Source organism: Balaenoptera borealis (assembly GCF_965194805.1).
Source record: "Balaenoptera borealis genome assembly, chromosome: X".
Classification (NCBI taxonomy): Eukaryota; Metazoa; Chordata; class Mammalia; order Artiodactyla; family Balaenopteridae; genus Balaenoptera; species Balaenoptera borealis.
In genome coordinates, this window is record NC_138881.1 from 13273640 (window position 1) to 13293080 (window position 19441).

Consider the following 19441-nt stretch of genomic DNA (forward strand, 5'->3'; position numbering starts at 1 on the left):
CCTGAGTTTCCAAGCACCATGAAAAGTCACAGAATGTTAAGAAAAAAGAAGGGAACTTGAAGTGATCCCAGCATTACAGGATCTGGATACAGTCATCCGTCTCTTTTGTTCCTGCTGCAGTGCTAAAATTTGACATCTCTGATTCTTCTCAAGCAAGGGTTGCTGCAATCTTTTCAGCAGCTTCTCCATGGTGCTGCCACAAATGTAATATTGCAATCATGTTTGGTACCCACTGATTTTCAGCACATGACCTTTTCCTCAAAGCCTAACTTCACTTGATTCTTGGTGATTTCTCTGTACAGTTAAACTATTGTCATTCATCATCCTAGTTCCCAGCCAGTCCTCTTAATTATTTACCTCTCCGCCTCCAGACTTCAGCTGTCATTTCTGTTGACTTCCTTCCTTTCCCTTGTTCATATCGTGAGCTCGATATGCCTGAAACCAGATTCAGCATTTCCCTCCAGAGTGGCTTCCCTCTTGTTCTTGCTGTTTATACTGAGTCACAAGCCTAAAAAATTTCACCATCTTGGGCTTCTCCATTGCCTGTGTTCCCTACATTTGTAATGGGATTCTGGCCCCTGTCTTGTGGCAAAAACAGCTTGCCTGCCATGCAGTCTGGGACAACTCCCAGCCATTATCAGGGGGATATCAAAAACCCCAAATGACGGATTCTTCAGTCAGCTTCCAGTTGGTCCAGTTGCTGGTTTCATTCTGAACTTGAGATCCTAGTTTCCTGTCTGTTCCCAGTTCCTGCCCTGGTTTCTTAACCTTTTCTGCCAGAGCTCCCTAACGCCTAGAGCAGTACTTTTCAAACTTTAACGTGCACATGAATCCCTGGGGAGCTTGTTAAAATGCAAATTATGATTAAGGAGATCTGGGGTGGTGCCTGCGTTTCTGCATTTCTCACAAGCTCTACGGTGATACCCAAGCTGCTGGCTCAAGGACCACACTTTGGGTATCAAGGGCCCGTAGCAATAATCTCCTAAATGTGCTTCCTTGCTCACCCTCTCCCTCCGCAGAGGGCAGGCACAAGGACTGTGATGTTGCCGTGATCTCTGGGTCACACACTGCCTGCATCACTGTCCCCAGCGTAGCAGAGGGCTGGAATCCCTTCGGGACCTCATGAAAAACAGTGATTCTTGGGTTCCATCCCTGGAGATCTCATTCAGTAGGTCTGGGGTATGGCCTCAGAATCTGTATTTTTAAGAAGCACTCCAGGCAATCTTGAGTTTTTTTGAAGAACCAGTGTTTTATAGACTGAAGTCCAACCAGAGACCTTAAATGTAAAGTCTTCCCCAGCAGATCCAATCTCCTTTTTCTCATTTATTACTCTCCTCTACAGCTTTGGTCCAGACTATCTCACAGACAGACCCAAAGCATCCCCTTCTCTTTACTCTGGTTCCACCTACAAATTCTACCCACTCTATAATTAATTTATCTTTTCTGTGTATGTTCATTGTCAGTCTACCAAGAATGCCAGCTGCTGGAAGACACAGTGCCATGCACATAGCTGGTGGGCAGAGACTTTGTCTTTACTCTCTTTGGTACTGTTGAGTCCACCCATCCTCCCAAATTCTACCAAGTGACTGTGCCCCGCCCCCATATTAAAAAAAAAAAATCCAATTTTCTGGAAGAATGGAAAATGTGACTCTCTTGACTGAAATAGAAGTGACGCTCCTGCCCCGACACATAAGAAAGGATGCTGAGTCACACTCCAATTCTATTCAGAAACTGGAGTTCCTGAGGATGGGGACTTTGTATTATGTTTGTTCTATGTCATTTTCATAAATCAAAGGCATCTCATGCTCACCATTAAATAAAAAGCTAAGCAAATGTCTGAGTATGTTTGGTGATCTGCTGGAAGGTGACACATAGTGGTAGGGATGGAAAGAGTCATTATAGCTAATTAGTTGAAATGACATCAAAATTCTCTAATTAGCTTTTTAAAACATCCTTGCTCCCAGAAAATATTAGGTGTTGAACCTCAATATATCCTCACTCCTAAAATACCATCAGAACAGTCTATAGTGTTGTGGGACACCTAACACCAACAACAGCCATGAGGAATCACTGCTAACTCTCGGCATCAGTGTAACTTACACGGGAAGAAACACTAACAGCCCAGTTGGATTTAAGAGGTGTGGTTGACTCAGCACACGGGGGTGTCTAAAGAAATGAAGGGAAACAACAAAACAACATCTGGGAGTCCTCTTTGTGAACCAAAAACATGCCCTTCAGACCAAACTTCTTAACAAGAATACAAGATCCATCACAATTTCACCCAAACCTGCCTCAGGCTGCTCTTCACACTGCTCTTTCCCTGCCCCCTCTCTTCCAATCTGGATGCCCTTTCTGGGCTTGAAGCTGTTCCCTGCTCAATGCCATGCTCTTTCCGTTAAGCCTCCATCCTAGGTGCATACTATTTTCTCTGTTCAAAGGGTTCTGCCAAACAGCCTTTAAGATCAAATGTCGGGACTTCCCTGGTGGTCCAGTGGTGAAGAGTCCGCCTTGCAATTCAGGGAACGCGAGTTCGATCCCTGGTCAGGGAACTGGGATCTCACATGCCGCGGGGCAACTGGGCCCGTGTGCTGCGGCTGCTGAGTTCGCGCGCCTCAACTAGTGCCCGCGTGCCACAGACTACAGAGCCCACGCGCTCTGGAGCCTGCACGCCACAACTAGAGAAGAGAAAACCCGCTCGCCACAACTAGAGAGAAGCTCGCGCGCCTCAACGAAGATCCCGCGTGCAGCAACTAAGACCTGATGCAGCCAAAAATAAATAAAATAAATAAATAAATCTTTAAAAAAAAAAAGGTCAAATGTCACCTTCTCTGGAGAAAAGGGAGGGGATGGGGTCTAAATGCTGCGACTTTTTTTTTTTTAAAGAAGCCAGTTTATTTCTATTTTAACAATACTCAAGGAACTTTCAGAAGGTTAAAAGGCCCAAAGATGCCCGGGTTTAATATAATAATATAGCCAAGTTCTGGCTTTTGCTACCTCTGTTTCGAAATGCTCAGGACTACCCTGGGCGCTTCAATTCCTCACTAATTCTTCTAGTCCAAGAGTGGTGAATTTCTCTGAGTTTTGGCATAATTCCTACAAGGCTGTCCCTCCAGTAATGACAACAAAAACAACGCCAGAAGCAATGATTGTCATTGAGAGGAAGAAAGGTAAATGATCAGAGAAGAAAGCCACCACAGCAATTTCAAGAAGCAGAATTATGAATACGGTATAGAACGAACAGAAGCATTTGCAGAATCTGTGTGAAAACCCTTCTTGGCATTATTCTTTGAAACTAGGTCCTCTGACTCTAAGCTTGAGTAGTTGGGATCATGACGGGTCTTATAATAACATGTATCTTCATGTTATTTTTCTCAGGCTCTTACACAGTGCCTGGAAACTGGCAGGTATTTGATAAATGTCTTTCAAGTAAATGGAGGACTGGCTGCTATGATAGAACTTTTAGCCTATTGATCTGAGGTCAGTCGCTCTTCTGACTTTACTGGGCTTTTCCAAAGTAAAATCACAAAAATAGTCTCTTTCAATCACAACAATAATAATAGGTTTAATAATAGCAGCTGATTATTACTTGAGCACTTACTATGTGCCAAATACTATGAAGTCTTAACACGGGTAATTTCATTTAACTTCACGAATTATCCCCGCTTTACAGATGAGGAGCTTGAGGCTTAAGACACCAAGTAACTTGCCAAGGTAATGAATGAGGGAGCCAGGACTTAAGTATGGAGTCCATGTACAGCATTATTAAGCTCTACTGCCTGTAACTCATCAACACCACTAGGCTTGTGGTTACTGACTCATTACTGGTGCTACTGATCACCACTGAGAAGCTCTTCCCCCTCCGGGCCTGTAACATTAGAGTCTCTACTGCTGGCTGAGAGGAGCACAAGCCCTTGGGTTTATGGAAGAAGCATGGCAGCCGCCTCAGTGTTGTAAGCTGCCGTTGGAAATTTCCATGACAACACACTTGGTGGGCCCTGGCATGGTGATGAGTGCAAGCTTCTTTATTCCTTATGAATCCTGAAAAACCAAACTTTCAGTGGCAGCGCCTGCTAGTAACTGGCTTCCTGTGATGTATCTGGAAGAGCTTGAAGAGCTTCACGTAAGTCTTGAAGATTCACCCTTGTAGTGTATTTATACATTTTTGCTAAAGGTCTAAGCTTAAATCTAATAGTACCTCCTCAGTAAAGCCTTTCCTGGCACCTGTCAACTCTAAGTTATTCTTTCCACTCCCCAATTCCTTGGTATTCTATCTGTAGCTCCTTTACAGTTCATTTCCCACTCAGAGCTTACGAGGAAATTTGCTATAAAACGCAGCAAACATTAATTAAAAATTGCAAATAGCTGCACCAGAATGCCAATTCATGTACCTTTTAGATCCAATGAGAAAATTCTCCTGGAAAAGACTACTTATCTGTGAGAGTTAGAACACAGCTGGCTTCTGATTTTATTTCTCTCTGGTAAAGGGAAAAAGAATGGCCTGGCAGATCTACAGGACAGAGCGTGTGTGCATTCTGCTTTCTGCTTTCTGCTGTTCCCAGATGTCAGGTGCTGAAGGTTTAAGGCAGGAGTCCTGTGCCTATTTGCCCTCAGTAGCAGTCCCTGTTCAAATAGGCAGTGGGAAGGCTGAGTGGGCCCACTCACATGTGGACGCCTTGCTCATCTGTGTGCAATTTAATTCAGGGACAGACCTCATTTTATAGCAACCTTAACATGTCATTCTAATGTATTGGAAAAGATGAGAAAATGGGATGTGAGTCTGGATTTGGAGCCTAGTATCAGAAAGATTTCCAGTGCTTTGCAGAGTGCTGTGTCTGAAAAAGAGAAGCCCAAATTATCTGCTAGGACCCGCAGACTGCTGGGCGAGTCTCATCTGGGCAGAGCAGGCGGCCGGGCAGTGACTGAAGTGTCCAGCAGGGGGCTGGCACTCTCTGCCTGTAAGTAGCCCTGTTCCTTTTCAGAGCCTCAGCTCAGCAGAGCTGCCGTTTGCTGGTGAAGCCGGTGACGTGCAAAGCGTTCCTGCCTATAGCATTTCAGGCTTTCTCGGTGCAGTTTTTTTCTACCCTCTTTAAACCTTCAGGTTCTAAATATCGGGAAAGACGGGAAATGCCGTGTGAAAATAGCAGGCCAAAAGTTCTTAGTAAAGTGCAGCCAGGGAGACTCAGACTACTAGAATGGAGGTAGAAGGAGTTGGTACAGAGTGGGTTTGATTCTAAGCCCTTCGGGAGCTGAGTTTTTGTGGGTGTTTTGCTGTTAACTTACTGAATTTAGAGATGTATTGCGTTGGTCACGTAAAGACCAGAGCAGCGCCAGCATCAAAATAGTGACAATTTTGAATGCCATAGTCTCTATGTACTCAGAGTATTTTTATTAAAGAAGATAAAGAGCCCAGCATAGATTTTATCATCATCTTCACCAAACTGCAAAGTCAAAAGTTAAGCAACAGCATCTAAGGGCACTTTTTAGGTGGGAAAGAATCTAGAGGATGGCTCTGAATGACTGTTTGCTTCTAAACTTGGAAGTGGACCATTTCGTACACTGCAACATCTCTAATCACAGTGTGGATCTCCCCATGAACGACGACTGGTTCCACCCGGGGGTCCTGTATGTCATCCCTGCAATTTATGGGGTCATCATTCTGATAGGCCTCGTTGGCAACATCACCCTGATCAAGATCTTCTGTACCGTGAAGTCCATGCGAAATGTACCGAACCTATTCATCTCCAGCCTGGCTTTGGGAGACCTGCTCCTCCTGGTAACCTGTGCGCCCGTAGATGCCAGCAGGTACCTGGCCGACAGATGGCTGTTTGGCAGGATTGGTTGCAAACTGATCCCTTTTATCCAGCTTACCTCAGTAGGGGTGTCTGTCTTCACACTCACAGCTCTCTCAGCAGACAGGTAAGTCCTGGAGGACAGCGACCTTCTCTCTGAGGGTGGTAGGTGCCTCGGTAAATGAGCTACCACATTGGGACAAACGGGGCTGTTTGTGCGCAGGGAAGTTTCACTCAAACTCCAATTCCCTTCCAGGCATGTTTCTGTTCTAGGGACTACTTCTTGAGTTTGACATAATGGTTTCAGAAAGAAAAGTCAGTGGATGGGGGGTGGGGAGAAAAAAGATCTCTGAGTATAAGATTGAGGTGCATTTTCTGGAGACAGCTGATTTAGCCTTGCTTCTTCCTAACTTCTCACTCCCTGCAAAATTAATTGACTGGTGAGAAAAAAAAAAAAAAATCACACCTAATAGAGTTTAAACCCCAGGTAAATGTTTCTTGGAAGCAATTCAAAGTCTTCAGAGAACAGAAAAGTCCCACTGCATTTCTTCTTCAAATATTCTTTCAGAAATAACCAAGAGGAGAAAATAAGCAGCATTTCCTTGAAATCCATTCTCTTCAGACAGTTTAACTTTTCTCACAGCTGATGTTGTATTTGGTTCTCTGGAACTGAACAGTTTGTGTGCTGGTTTTTCTAAGTATCTCTTAGGTGAAATCAAGCATTATTTGGATTTTTTCTTTCCTTGAGAAAGCTCCATTCAAGGTTGATTTCAAATTTTAGTATCTTTATTGATGTACTTCCATATACAATACTTCTAGGGTTTTTGTTTTTTGGGCGGGGGGAGGGAGTCCAGTACAGTGTTTTATTCTGGGAAGTATACATATTTGTGAACTGCATTTCTTGTGTGAACATATTGCTTAAAAATCCACATTTATTCATTCTTAAACATTCATATTCATTCTTTGAGCATTTATCAGGTGTCTATCATGTAAAAAACACTTCCTTGATGAAATAACCAGTCAGGAAATATCTGCAGATTGTTCACATAAATTGCTGAGCATGTCTTATGTACTTCTGGGCTCTAGAACTGGACACAGTAATGAATAGGCTTCAGACACATTGTTGACCATATGGTCAAATTAAGAAAAACTGGTGCAAGGAACCAGAGACTATCAATTTTTATTTTAAAATCAACTGTATGTTATGGTGTTAAAGATACAAAGGGATTTGAGAGTGTACTGAGGAAGGCATAGAAGCAGCTCTTGAAAATTTATACTCTGAAGAAAATGTCCCACATTTTAATACATACGGTGCTGGCTTCTCACTTTGTAGAGGAACAAACAGTCCCCAGGTGATCTGGGTTTGTGGAGTAATGGACAAATAAAGATAGTGTTATCAGTATTTGTAGACATGTGTTTATACTTAGCTGCCTGAAGTACACTGCTCAGCACACACAACTTTTTCAGACTGAAAAATAATAGCCCAGGAATGAGGTTTGCACATGGCGCCCACTAGACAGGGTTTCTCGGTTCCTGCCACTCACCACCAGCTTGCTCTAACCCTGAACATATGCCCACCAAGGCCTGATGACCACAGGCAGTCTCACTGTTGAGCCAGGGCAGGCAAACTGTGGAGCTGGCAGCAGGTCTGTGGCTGGTTACCAGTGGCCAAGGGCACCTCAGGATGACAGTCATTTTCTTGATGGGATGATGAGATTTTGGTTTCCGGGTTGGTGAGTGCAGTGGTACAGATGGCGTTTCCTGTCTTCCTGGGATGGGGTGGGGAGTGGGGGAGAGGAAAGTGAGGGAGTGCAATGGAAAGATACAGCTGCAGGGAACTCTTCTCCAGGGTTTCAAAGCAGACCAAATTCCCCATCAGCAGAAAGGCTCTCTCAAAAGCCAGGCTGCACCATTTGGCAGCTCTGGTGTGTTCTCAGTAAGTTTACAGTTACCGCACGTCTTTCCCAAGTTCAGAAATTACTGTAAGCTACCATATAACTAACTTTTTGTGTTTTGCTAAGGCCTAAAAAAGCTGACCGATTACCTGAATCACAAGTAGTGCCTCTAACCAATTTCAACAAGAATAGGTATTGAGCTAGTTAAAATATATAAGACTGTACTTATCAATGTGTCTCATCTTTAAAAGCTATTGGAGTTTTATAACAACCTCATGAGGTTGGCAGGGCAAATACACACACGTGCACACACACACACACACAATATCTGTATTTTTTCTTCTCAACAAGGTATAATTATATACAGTAAACTGAACAAGTGTACAGCTCAATATATTTTCACATATTCTGTATAACAACATAACCACCACCCAGATAGAGATATAGAACAGTTCCAGCACCCCAGGATTTTCCTTTATGTCCCTTTCCAGTTAATACCCAACCCCATAGAGAGGCAATCACTATTCTGAGTTCAATTACCATGTATTATTTTTGCCAGTTCTTTAATCTCATATACATGGAATCATACTTCTTATGCTTATCCTTATGTCTGGGATAGTCATCCACGTTGGTGCACATAGCAATGGTTTATTCTTTTTAATTGTTGTGTAGTGTTCCATTGTATGAATATACCTCAGTTTATTTATCCATTTTAATACTGATGGACATTGGATTTTTTCCAGTTTGGGGTTGATCATAACCTGCTCTGGGTATTCTTATTCATGCCTGTTGGGGAACAAAAGTGTTTCTCTTGGGTATATGCCTGGGAGAGGGATTGCTGGATCATAGGGGCAGGTATTTAGTAAATATTGTCAAAGAGTTTTCCAAAGTGGTAGTCTGTATCTGATGGATTGGTCAAAGGGTGAACCAGAAGACCCTCAAAACTGGATGATCATCGCAATCATTGGGGAGCTTAAAAATATGTAAGTTCTTAGCCCCCATCTTAAATCTACTGACTCAGGATCGATGGTAGTCATCCATCCCTGCCCCCTATAGGTTGACCAGCAATGCGAGTACTCATCCCAGCCTCCCTTCTGCAGCTTTCTCTCCCCCAGGTGAACTTGAGTCTTTGTTAATGTGAAAAGAATAACATTTTTCTAGAAAAGTTTATACTGGGGCACTAAAGGGAAACTTCAAGGCAGTCCCAGAAACCAGAATTCTGTGTTTCACGACACTGACCAATTGCAGATTGGCATTCAAACCCCTTCACTATTGGTCCCAGCCTCCCCCTCGCCCCATGCTATCTTCCCCTCCTTACACACATTCAGATCCTCGTACACGGTTGTTACACCAACAGGTTCCTGGCTCTGCTTCCTTGCTTATGCTGAGTCACATCCACTCTCCAGAATCCTTTCTCCTTTCCTAAATAGGAGACTCTTCTCCCCAACCCATGTGATGTATGGAAGTGGAATGGATATCAACAGCCCTGCATTTTAGGCTTCTTTTTTTCTGCCATTACTACCCATATAAGGGAGTCAGTCCAAGTCTCTTAACTCTCTGACCTTAGTTGAATCATCTGTGAGATAATAGACTTGAGCTAGATTATTTCTAAGGTCCTTCCAAATTTTAAACTCATGATTTTTATCTGTCATCTTGCCCATCACTCAGATTCTGGCTCAAACCTCCTCCTTAAAGCCCTAAGTTGGACCATTCTAGTCCAGATTTTCTGGCCCTCTTCTAAACATGAGGCTTATTATCTGATACATGAATTATCTCGTGACATCTTTCATCTTGCTGTTTTGAAGTATTTCATTCACTTCTCTTTTTTTAGTCTCTCGTATATTCATTGCTTTGACTTTTCAAGTAGATTATTAAGAATGTAGAAGGCAGAGATTTCTTATATATTATATCTTACAGTGCCTCAGATGGTTTCTTGTACCTAATGGGTGATCAAAAAATATTGATTAGGGCTTCCCTGGGGGTGCAGTGGTTAAGAATCTGTCTGCCAATGCAGGGGACATGGGTTCGAGCCCTGGTCCGGGAAGATCCCACATGCCGTGGAGCAACTAAGCCTGTGCACCACAACTACTGAGCCTGCACTCTAGAGCCCGCAAGCCACAACTACTGAGCCCACGTGCTGCAGCTACTGAAGCCCACGCGCCTAGACCCCGTGCTCTACAAGACGAGAGGCCACTGCAGTGAGAAGCCTGTGTACCGCAATGGAGAGCAGCCCCCACTCGCCACAACTACAGAGAGCCCACGCACAGCAACGAGGACCCAAAGCAGCCAAAAATAAATAAATAAAATAAATAAATTTATTTAAATATATATATATATTGATTAGGGGCTTCCCTGGTGGCACAGTGGTTAAGAATCCGCCTGCCAACGCAGGGGACACGGGTTCGATCCCCGGTCTGGGAAGATCCCACATGCCGTGGAGCAACTAAGCCCATGCACCACAACTACTGAGCCCGCGTGCCGCAACTACTGAAGCCTGCGCTCTAGAGCCCGTGCTCCACAACAAGAGAAGCCACCGCAATGAGAAGCCCGCACACTGCAACGAAGAGTAGCCCCCGCTCGCCGCAACTGGAGAAAGCCTGTGCGCAGCAATGAAGACCCAACGCAGCCAAAAATAAAATTTTAAAAAATTTTAAAAAGTTTAAAAATAACTAAATAAATATTGATTAATTAAAAGTATGGTTAATCATCTGAAAGCATACTCTTAAAAAATATATCACACAGTCACCTGCTTCTTCTCTGTTCCTCTCTATTAAGCTCTCATTATTTGGGCAAATGAGAGAAAATCTATTCTTTGTGAGTCAGTAACTAGGTTTGGGGGATGAGATGGGTTGATGGATGGATAGATGGAAAGAGGTGGATGGATAGGAGGTTGGATGGTTGGATGAGTGGATGGGCAGATGGATGGAGAGATAGGTGAATGTTTGGGATGGATGGATATATTTTTTACATACTGGTCTTTGCTACTAGATGCCCATCTCTATACTAGGTGCCTCAGTATTATATAAGTGGAATTTAAGACCTAACAGGAAAAGGGTAAGGAGAGTTTGCGTTTTCTTTTCCAGTATAAAAGCAAAGAATAAAGCTGGATTTAATGTTAATAGCATTTATATTACATGCCCAAGTTATATTGTGTCTGCTTCAGTATTATTACTCAGTTTTATTTCTGCTAGAATGGGGCTGACAGAATAAATCCTAAGGCCAGATGTGCTCCACTGTAAAGTGATCCTTCTTTGATTCCATAGAAAAGACTTTTCCTAGGTTTTCCCCTCCCTTGTGATTTGGAATGTGTAAAGAAACAGGAAAGTATTACATTAATGCAACCTTCTTGAAGTACAGATTCTTTGAATTCACTGCAAGGAATTTATGAGATAATGTAGTTTTCAGCCTCTCCTGACATCTAGAGCTGCATGGTCCAACATGGGAGCCACTAACCACATGTGGTTATTTAAATTTAGATTTAATTTATTATTATTATTATTATTATTATTATTATTATTATTATTATTTTGGCTGCACCACACGGCTTGCGGGATCTCAGTTCCCTGACTAGGGATTGAACCTGGGCCACAGCAGTGAAAGCCCGGAATCCTAACCACTAGGCCATCAGGGAACTCCCAAGATTTAATTTAAATAAAACTAAAAATTCAGTTCCTTAGTCAAACCAGCCACATGTCAAGTGCTCAGTGCCACATGTGGTTCTACTGGACAGCACAGATACAAAACATTTCCATAACTGCAGAAAGTTCTGTTGGACAACGCAGAAGAGAGTTTGTTCTGTGCCTTGGGGTCCAAATCTCTTTCCCAGGATCCATGTTAGCTGCTTTCTTTCATTGAGGGTATCAGGAATCCCTCAGGCAAATATCGAATGCCTCCCAGCTGCATGGGCTCTTCCTGTCTGTAAAATATCTTCTATTGGAAGATACTCAAAGATGAAGGGAAAAGAATACAGGCAACCCAATACAATCACCAGTCACAGACTTGGGGAATTTAGGCATCCCATTGATGAGGTTTTGAGACTTTCTGAAGAATACCTATGGGGTTCACTTTCCAGTCTGCGCTGTGAACTTCTGTCTGATCCTTCCATTCTCTTTTGCCAGGCCCTCTTCCATCTGCCAGTCTATCTTTTTACCTTCTTATCTCAAACTTCACCAAACACTGCTCTAGCTAAGCTCTTATCGCCTCCCATACATGCTGCCTGACTTCTACCCGCTTTTACTTCACTTTCCCCTCCCTGATGACTGGGCTCTTCCCTCCATCTATCCAAATGCTACCAATCTTTCAAGACACAGTTCAAGCCCTTCTCTTCTATGAAGCATTCCCTGACCCTTTGGCTTTCACTGATATTTTCCCCTTTCCTAAGATGCTTTTGCCTGTACTGTTCTTTAAATATCAAATTTATCCTACCTTGTATTACTAGGTCCTTTTTATAGATGTGTTTTCTACTTCCTTCATTATATGAGATGCTCCGTGGGGTCTGTGCCTGCTACAACGCCCAGGCCCACCTTACATCTAGTAAGAGGACAATAGCTACAGATTGGTTGATGTTTAAGCGGCGACAAAATGATAAAGTGTAGCAGCTACAAGTAGAAGTCATCCTCAAGTTCATACCCTTATAAATGGTGCTCTGAGACTCAACTTCCAACATTGGGGGAGGGGGTTCCCCACACATCCAACAAGCAATTCTCAGAACACCAGCTAGGTGTCTGAGAATTCAACTCAATTCTGACACTATCAACCCAGAGATAGCGTCGGATTTCACAGGTTGAGGGCTCAGTCCTACAAGACTGCCCCACCCGCCACTCCCACTTCAGATGCCAGTCACAAACCTGTGCTTCCGACCATCTGGCTAAAAATCAGAGGTCCCCATGACCCCCTGTCCTCAGGTTCCATTAATTTGCTAGAGTGACTCACAGAACTCAGGAAAGCATGTTGCTTATTAAATCACTGGCTTATTGTAAAAGGGTACAATACTTTTATCCTCAGGAACAGCCAGGTGGAAGAGATGCATAGGGCAAGGTATGAGGAAAGGGAGCTTCCCGGCCCTCTCCAGGTGCCACTCTCCCTGCATCTCCACGTGTTCACCAACCCAGAAGCTCTCCGAACCTTGTCCTTTTGGGTGTTTATGAAGGCTTCCTTACGTAGTCATGATTGATTAAACCATTGGCCACTGACAACTGATTCAACCTCCAGCCACATCCCCCTCCCCAGAGGTCTGGGGCTGGGACTGAAAGTTCCAGCCCTCTAATCACGAGTTGAATCACTTGGTGACCAGCCCCCATCCTTAACTGCTTTCCCAAAGTCATTAACATAACAAAAGACACCTTTATCACTCTCAACACACTTAGGAAATTCCAAGGGTTTTAAGAGTGTGAGCCAGGGACTGGACCAAGACCAAATGTATATGAGAAATATGTATTTGGTCATCTGAATGACCAAATATATATTTCTTATAAATCACAATATCTCACCTTGTTTGACACAGAGACCAAAAGAGGTGATGGAATTTGGCCTTGTCACAACAAATTCAGAGTAGAGTCACACTAGAACCCTGCTTTCCTCATTCCAAGTCCCAATTCCTTCAGGGAAACTGAAAACTTTTCTTCAGAAACCATCAAAACAAAGTCTAATTCCATTTCCCTTCTCTGGGCAGTGGGAGCTACTGATCCTGAACTCTACTGTTCTGTGGGAAGATACCCTGAGTGATTCCCAGTTAGCCCTCTTCTGAGGGGATCACCCCAGTGATTCCAAAGCTCCTCTACTGTTCTAGAGCCCAGCTTCACTGATCCCAAGGAGACTGGCCATTTCTCACAAGGGAGGACAATTTAATCTCTCGTAAAGCATCTTTCCCAGGAAGTCTCTCTGTTGGAGGAGTTTACATGAGTCACCAGTCCATAACTTCTCTAGGGTATGATTTTTCTGAAGCATATGCTGCCTCTCCAGAAGGAAACTCAGCTCCTGTCTCCCCATGGGGAGGGATCTGTCACAGCTGCTGGCCGGCTCTGGGAGAGCTCAGAGGGCAGGTGCAATGGGAGGGGGGGTTCCCAGCAAGACTCTTTGAGTTGGAGTGCTATGGAGATAAGGGCAGCAAAGAAGTCTGACCTTGTCTCTCACACATTATCTTTTAAAGTGGTAGACTTTTATGTGATTAATTATCATTTTTGGCAACTTAAAATGCATGGAGGCGAGACAGGTCACATGCTTAATCATGAAACATAGAGCATAGACTGAAAGGGCTCCCTGGTGAGGTTTTTTTGAACTGTGCTTGTCAATACCATCCTTTGAAAATAGACTAAATTTGCATTTTTGCACTTGTAAATCCTCCTAGTGTGTGGGGTTTGCATAAATTCCCTCTTAATTAAAACACATGTTGTGCAGAATAGAAGAAAAAAATTTTTCTCCATTCCTTTTTCTACTTCCCTATAATAGATCAAGGGATCTTTTTTATTACAGTCATCTTTGAAATTCTGGTTATTAAGTATTAGATTAGTATCTGATATTTGCTGCTACATGAAATGATTTGATTTGCCTAGGAACCCCTAAGAGGCTGCAGGTTCATTTTATACATTAAATGTCACCTTCTGTAGGAGGTCTTCATTGGCCACTCAGACTAAAGGAATGACCAACGCTGTTCTATCATCCAGTTTCTTCTTTCAGGTTGACTGAGGTGTAACTTACACAGTAAACTTTTAGTCGTGCATTTCTATGAATTTTGACAATCTTCCACAGCCATGTAACCACCACCAGCACAATCAAGATATAGAACATTCCATCAGCCCCCCCAATCCTCTCATGTCCCTCTGTAGTCTATCCTCTTCCTCCACCCAGGAGGGAAGTTTTTTTCCACATCCAAACTTTCTTTAGTTTATAACCTCCATTACGCACTAAGTTGTTCTTACAGAAAATAAAGCTCCTAGAAAAAGTAAAAGAAAAAAAAGAAAGAAAGAAAATAAATCTCCTGGCAGCCACTGATCTTTTCCAAAATATATGAATGACATCATACAGTGTGCAGTTGTTTGAGCCTGGCTTCTTTCAACTCATGTTGTTGCATGTATCAGTAGTCCCTTCCTTTCTATTGCTGAGTCCATTGCATGGCTAGGCTACAGTTTGTTTATCCGTTCTTCAGTTAATGGGTATTAGGGTTGTTTTCAGTTTTGGATGATGATGAATCAAGCTGTCATAAACATTCACATACAGTTTTTGTATGGATGTATGTCTCCATTTCTCTTTGGTAAATGTCATCCACTATAATCTTTTTGAGAACTATTTTGTTCATTTGTTTGTTTACTTGTTTACTCTCTGTCTCCTACCACTAGAATATAAGCTCAAAAAAAAAAAAAAAAAAAGAGAGAGAGGCTATGACATTCATTAGCATATTCACTGACACTAGGACAGTCCCTAACCTGTAGTAGGTGCTTGATAAGTATTTATTGAACACATGAATAGATGGATACATGAAGGAAGGAATAAAAGAATGAATGAATTCTGGTAGGTTCTACTATCCGTGTTGCTGCAAATGGCAAAATTTCACTTTTTTATGGCTGAGTAGTATTCCATTGTGTGTGTGTGTGTGTGTGTGTGTGTGTGTGTGTGTGTGTGTGTGTGTGTATATATATATACACCACATCTTCTTTATCCATCCGTTGATGGACACTTGGGTTGCTTTCATATCTTAGCAATTATAAATAATGCTGCTATGAACATTGGGGTGCATGTGTCTTTGTCTTTTTGAATTAGTTTTTTGGTTTTTTTGGATATATACCCAGGAATGGAATTAATAGGTCATATGGTAGTTCTATTTTTAGTTTTTTGAGAAACCTCCATACTGTTCTCCACAGTGGGTACACCAATTTACATTCCCACCAACAGTGCAGGAGGGTTCCCTTTCCTCCATACCCTCGCCAGCATTTGTTATTTGTGTTCTTTTTGATGACAGTCCTTCTGACAGACGTGAGGTGATATCTCATTATGGTTTTGATTTGCATTTCCCTAATGCTTAAGGATGTTGAGCATCTTTTCATGTGCCTGTTGGGTGATGTTTTTCTATAGAGAAATTAGAAAGATACCTCAGTCTTCTAGCATGGTTGATTCAAAGTGACTTATTTTTAATGAGAGGTTAGAAAAGTTTCTTTCAGCTTCATAACTCGTTATTGGTAATGTCATATAAGTGTTTAAGATTATTATAAAATGTTTAGGATCATCTGAGAAAGCCACTATCAAGTTTCTTTCCTATACGGGCTGTAAAATTTCACAGCATTTCAAGTTTTCTTGTGCCTTGAGTAATCTTAAATACTCATTTAATTGATGACGCCCATTGACCAATTTGCCATGGATGTCTTTGCATTATGAATTTTAAGTTACCTTTGTCAATGTTGGTATTTTGTGTGTATGCATGACATGAGTGACTTCACACAAATGTATTTGCTATTTGTAACTTGGCTATAGGTTTCTGCCCTATAAACACAGACACTCTGATAACCTCAATTTTGCTGATACATTTGGGCTTTTAAAAAAATTAATTAATTAATTATTTTTTTTTTTTTGGCTTTGTTGGGTCTTCGATGCTGCGTGCGGGCTTTCTCCAGTTGCGGCGAGCGGGGGCTACTCTTCATTGCGGTGCACGGGCTTCTCACTGTGGTGGCTTCTCTTGTTGCGGAGCATGGGCTCTAGGTGTGTGGGCTTCAGTAGTTGTGGCACGCGGGCTCAGTAGTTGTGGCTTGCAGGCTCTAGAGTGCAGGCTCAGTAGTTGTGGTGCATGGGCTTAGTTGCTCCATGGCATGTGGGATCTTCCCAGACCAGGGATGGAACCCATGTCTCCTGCATTGGCAGACGGATACTTAACCACTGTGCCACCAGGGAAGTCCCTATATTTGGGTTTAAATCTACCATTTTATTATTTGGTTTTTGTTGGTCACACCTGTTTCATAATCCTTTTTCCCTCCCTTCTTGCCTTCTTTTAAATTAACTAAACATTTAAATTATTCTATCCTCCCCCCACCTCCCAGCATGAATTTGTAAATTATACAAACTCAATATTCTTTTAGGGGCTACTCTAGTGTTTACAACATGTATCCTTGACTTATTAAAATTTACTATAAATTAGAACTTTCCTACTTCCCAGACAAGGGTAATAGGACACTTTAACTTCATTCTAATTTCCTCCTGCCTTTTTTTTTTGGTTATTGTTATTCTATATTTCAACTCTATCCATATTTTAAAACCCACAAGACATTATGTTAATTGTTTTTACATACTTACATTTACTCACATATTTACCTTTAGATTTATTCCTGTATTCACCTTTTCTTGCTCTCCACTCCTTCCTGCATCTCTGTGACATCATCTGAGATTATTTCACTTCTGCCCAAAGAACGTCCTTAAGTATTTCACTTAGTATAAGTCTAATGGGGATACATTTTATGGTTTCATTTGTCTGAAAATGTCTTTATTTAATGTAATTTGGAGAGGATATTGTCACTGGGCATAGAATTCTAGCCTGGCTGTTCTTGTCTTCCCCACTTTGAAGTTGCCATTCATTGTCCTCTGACTTCCGCTATGAAGCCAGATGTCAGTTTCATTGTAGCTCCTTTAAAATTATTGATTTTTTTTCTCTTTGACTCATTTTAAGATGTTTCTCTTTATCTTTGGTTTTCAACAGCATTACTATGTTGCACTTAGATTTGGTTTTCTTTGTATTTTTCCTGCTTGAGATTCATAGCTTTTTTTTTAAACTTGTGGCTTGATGATTTTAGCCACATTTGGAAAGTTCTCAACCATTACAACTTCAAAGATTGTTTCTGCCCCATTCTCTTTTTCCTCTTCTTCTTTATGCTGTCTACATGTAAATAGAATAACTGCAGGTTAACTTAAAGCTTTTAAAGTTTTTTCCCCTTTTGGTTGTTTTTGCTTTTATTGAGGCAGGCGATTTCATACTTCAGTCAGGCCTCTGTGACTGGGAACTATTTTAAACACAATTTCATTTCACCATTTTGCCCATACATCTCTATTACCTTTTCTGTGTTTTCCGTCCTTTTTTCTCATTGTACTTCAGTCTGGCCATTTTCAGCTCAAAAATTCTCTCCAGCTGTGTCTAGTCTGCTTCTGAAGCTTCCGTTTAGTTCTTAATTTCAGTTACTGTATATTGCAATTCTAGAATTTCCATTTGATTCTATCTTGTCACCTAATTTCTTGAATTAGTCCCGATATATTGTAAAATCCCTCTTTGGTAACTCTAACTTGTGGAACCTCTATAAGTCTGTTTCTATTATATATTTCTTCTCTTGTTTTTCGACCATTTTGTTTTCTCTCCCAGTATATGAGGCAATTTTTGTTTGACTACTTGATTTTGTATATGAAGAAGTGTAGATAATTTGGGGCTCTGGATAGTATTATCTTCCAGAAAAGATTAGCTTTTGCTTCTTGTGGGCAGGTAGGAGGTGGTGGTGTATCTGACCTTGTCAGGGATTGAACAGATTGGAGGCTGGGCTTGGTCTTTGTGAGAACTGGTCTATTTATGGTTCAGTGCTACTACTAGGATGTACCTCTTTGGGCATCTCAACTGTAAGCCTGGGGTGTTTACCCTGGCTTCTCTCCTTGGTGGGCCCTGAACTTCATTTATTATTCCCCTTCATCCTGAAACTGCTAGAAGCTCTTCTCAGCTCTCAGTTTCTCTTGGTGCTGCTTGAAATTTGGTAAATGCCTTAAGGGGAAAATGATGCTGAATAACAGCTTCATCTCTTTGCACTTCCTTTCTCTCCAGGATTTTGGCCCCTCAAATCCTTACTGCCTTGGTATTTCTCTGATGTTTTCAAAGGGATTTTCTAGCTTTTCCTTTTCTGGAGAGTTGGTCAGCAACAAGCTAGGTTGCCATTATCAGAAGTGGAAAATCCTGTACCATCTCTCTTACAGACCTGATCTGCTGCCCACAAAGCTATCCACATCCCAGTTCCTCTAAAAAGGAGTCCAGAACTACCTAGTCAGACCTTTGAGATCAGCATTCAGAGCCTCAAATTAAATCAGCAATTTAGATGCAGAGAAATGAGCTCTGGCTAACCTCAAAGTGAGTAAGTCAGGAATCTCAGCTGAGGCCTGCGGCAGTGGACACTGCCAAGTATTATAGGTACATCAAAGCCTCTGGGATCTTTCAACTAGGCCAAGTCTCTTAGCCCCAATAAGCAGGAGCTAGAGCTGACATTTAGTTATGCAGTGATTGATAAAAGCTGAAATTTCGTGGGAAGGACAGCGCCAAAATGTTGCTAAGATACACTTCTTTAAACTTCAGTTCTTTATTACTTTTTCTTTTTTTGTATTGTACCCAGACTAATTGGCCAGTGGTGATAGCTAAAGGTTACATAAGAAAGAAACAGGGGGAAAATGTGAAATACGGCACATAAAGAAATTTATTTCCAGTGTGAGAAGAATTTACTGTGACAATAGATAATAGGTCCATGTGACTCACTTATTTCTATGCTGTCTACATATAAATAGAATAACTACAGGTCAACTTTAAACTTTTCAAGGTTTCTTTTTTCTCTTTGGTGGTGCTTGTTTTTATTGTCAGGCAATTTCATACCAGGGTCAGGCCTCTGTTATGAGAAATACTTTAAACATAATTTTAAAACAACATAAAATTATGTAAAAACAAAAGTACAGTAGTTTCTCCGTGAGAACATATGGGAAATGCTTATTTATTTTAACATAAATGGTGGACAAAACAGATTGTTAAGAATTTCATTATTA

General features: G+C 41.8%; 1 protein-coding gene across 1 annotated transcript in view; it reads left to right on the forward strand.

Annotated features, from left to right (window-relative positions):
- Positions 1-2803: 2803 nt before the first annotated feature.
- Positions 2804-19441, forward strand: part of GRPR (gastrin releasing peptide receptor) — a 39936-nt gene continuing 23298 nt past the window's right edge. Inside the window, exon 1 of the mRNA XM_082375964.1 lies at positions 2804-5916. Coding sequence (XP_082232090.1) covers positions 5504-5916 — 413 coding nt within the window. The 5' untranslated portion in view covers positions 2804-5503. The remainder of the gene's footprint in view (positions 5917-19441) is intronic.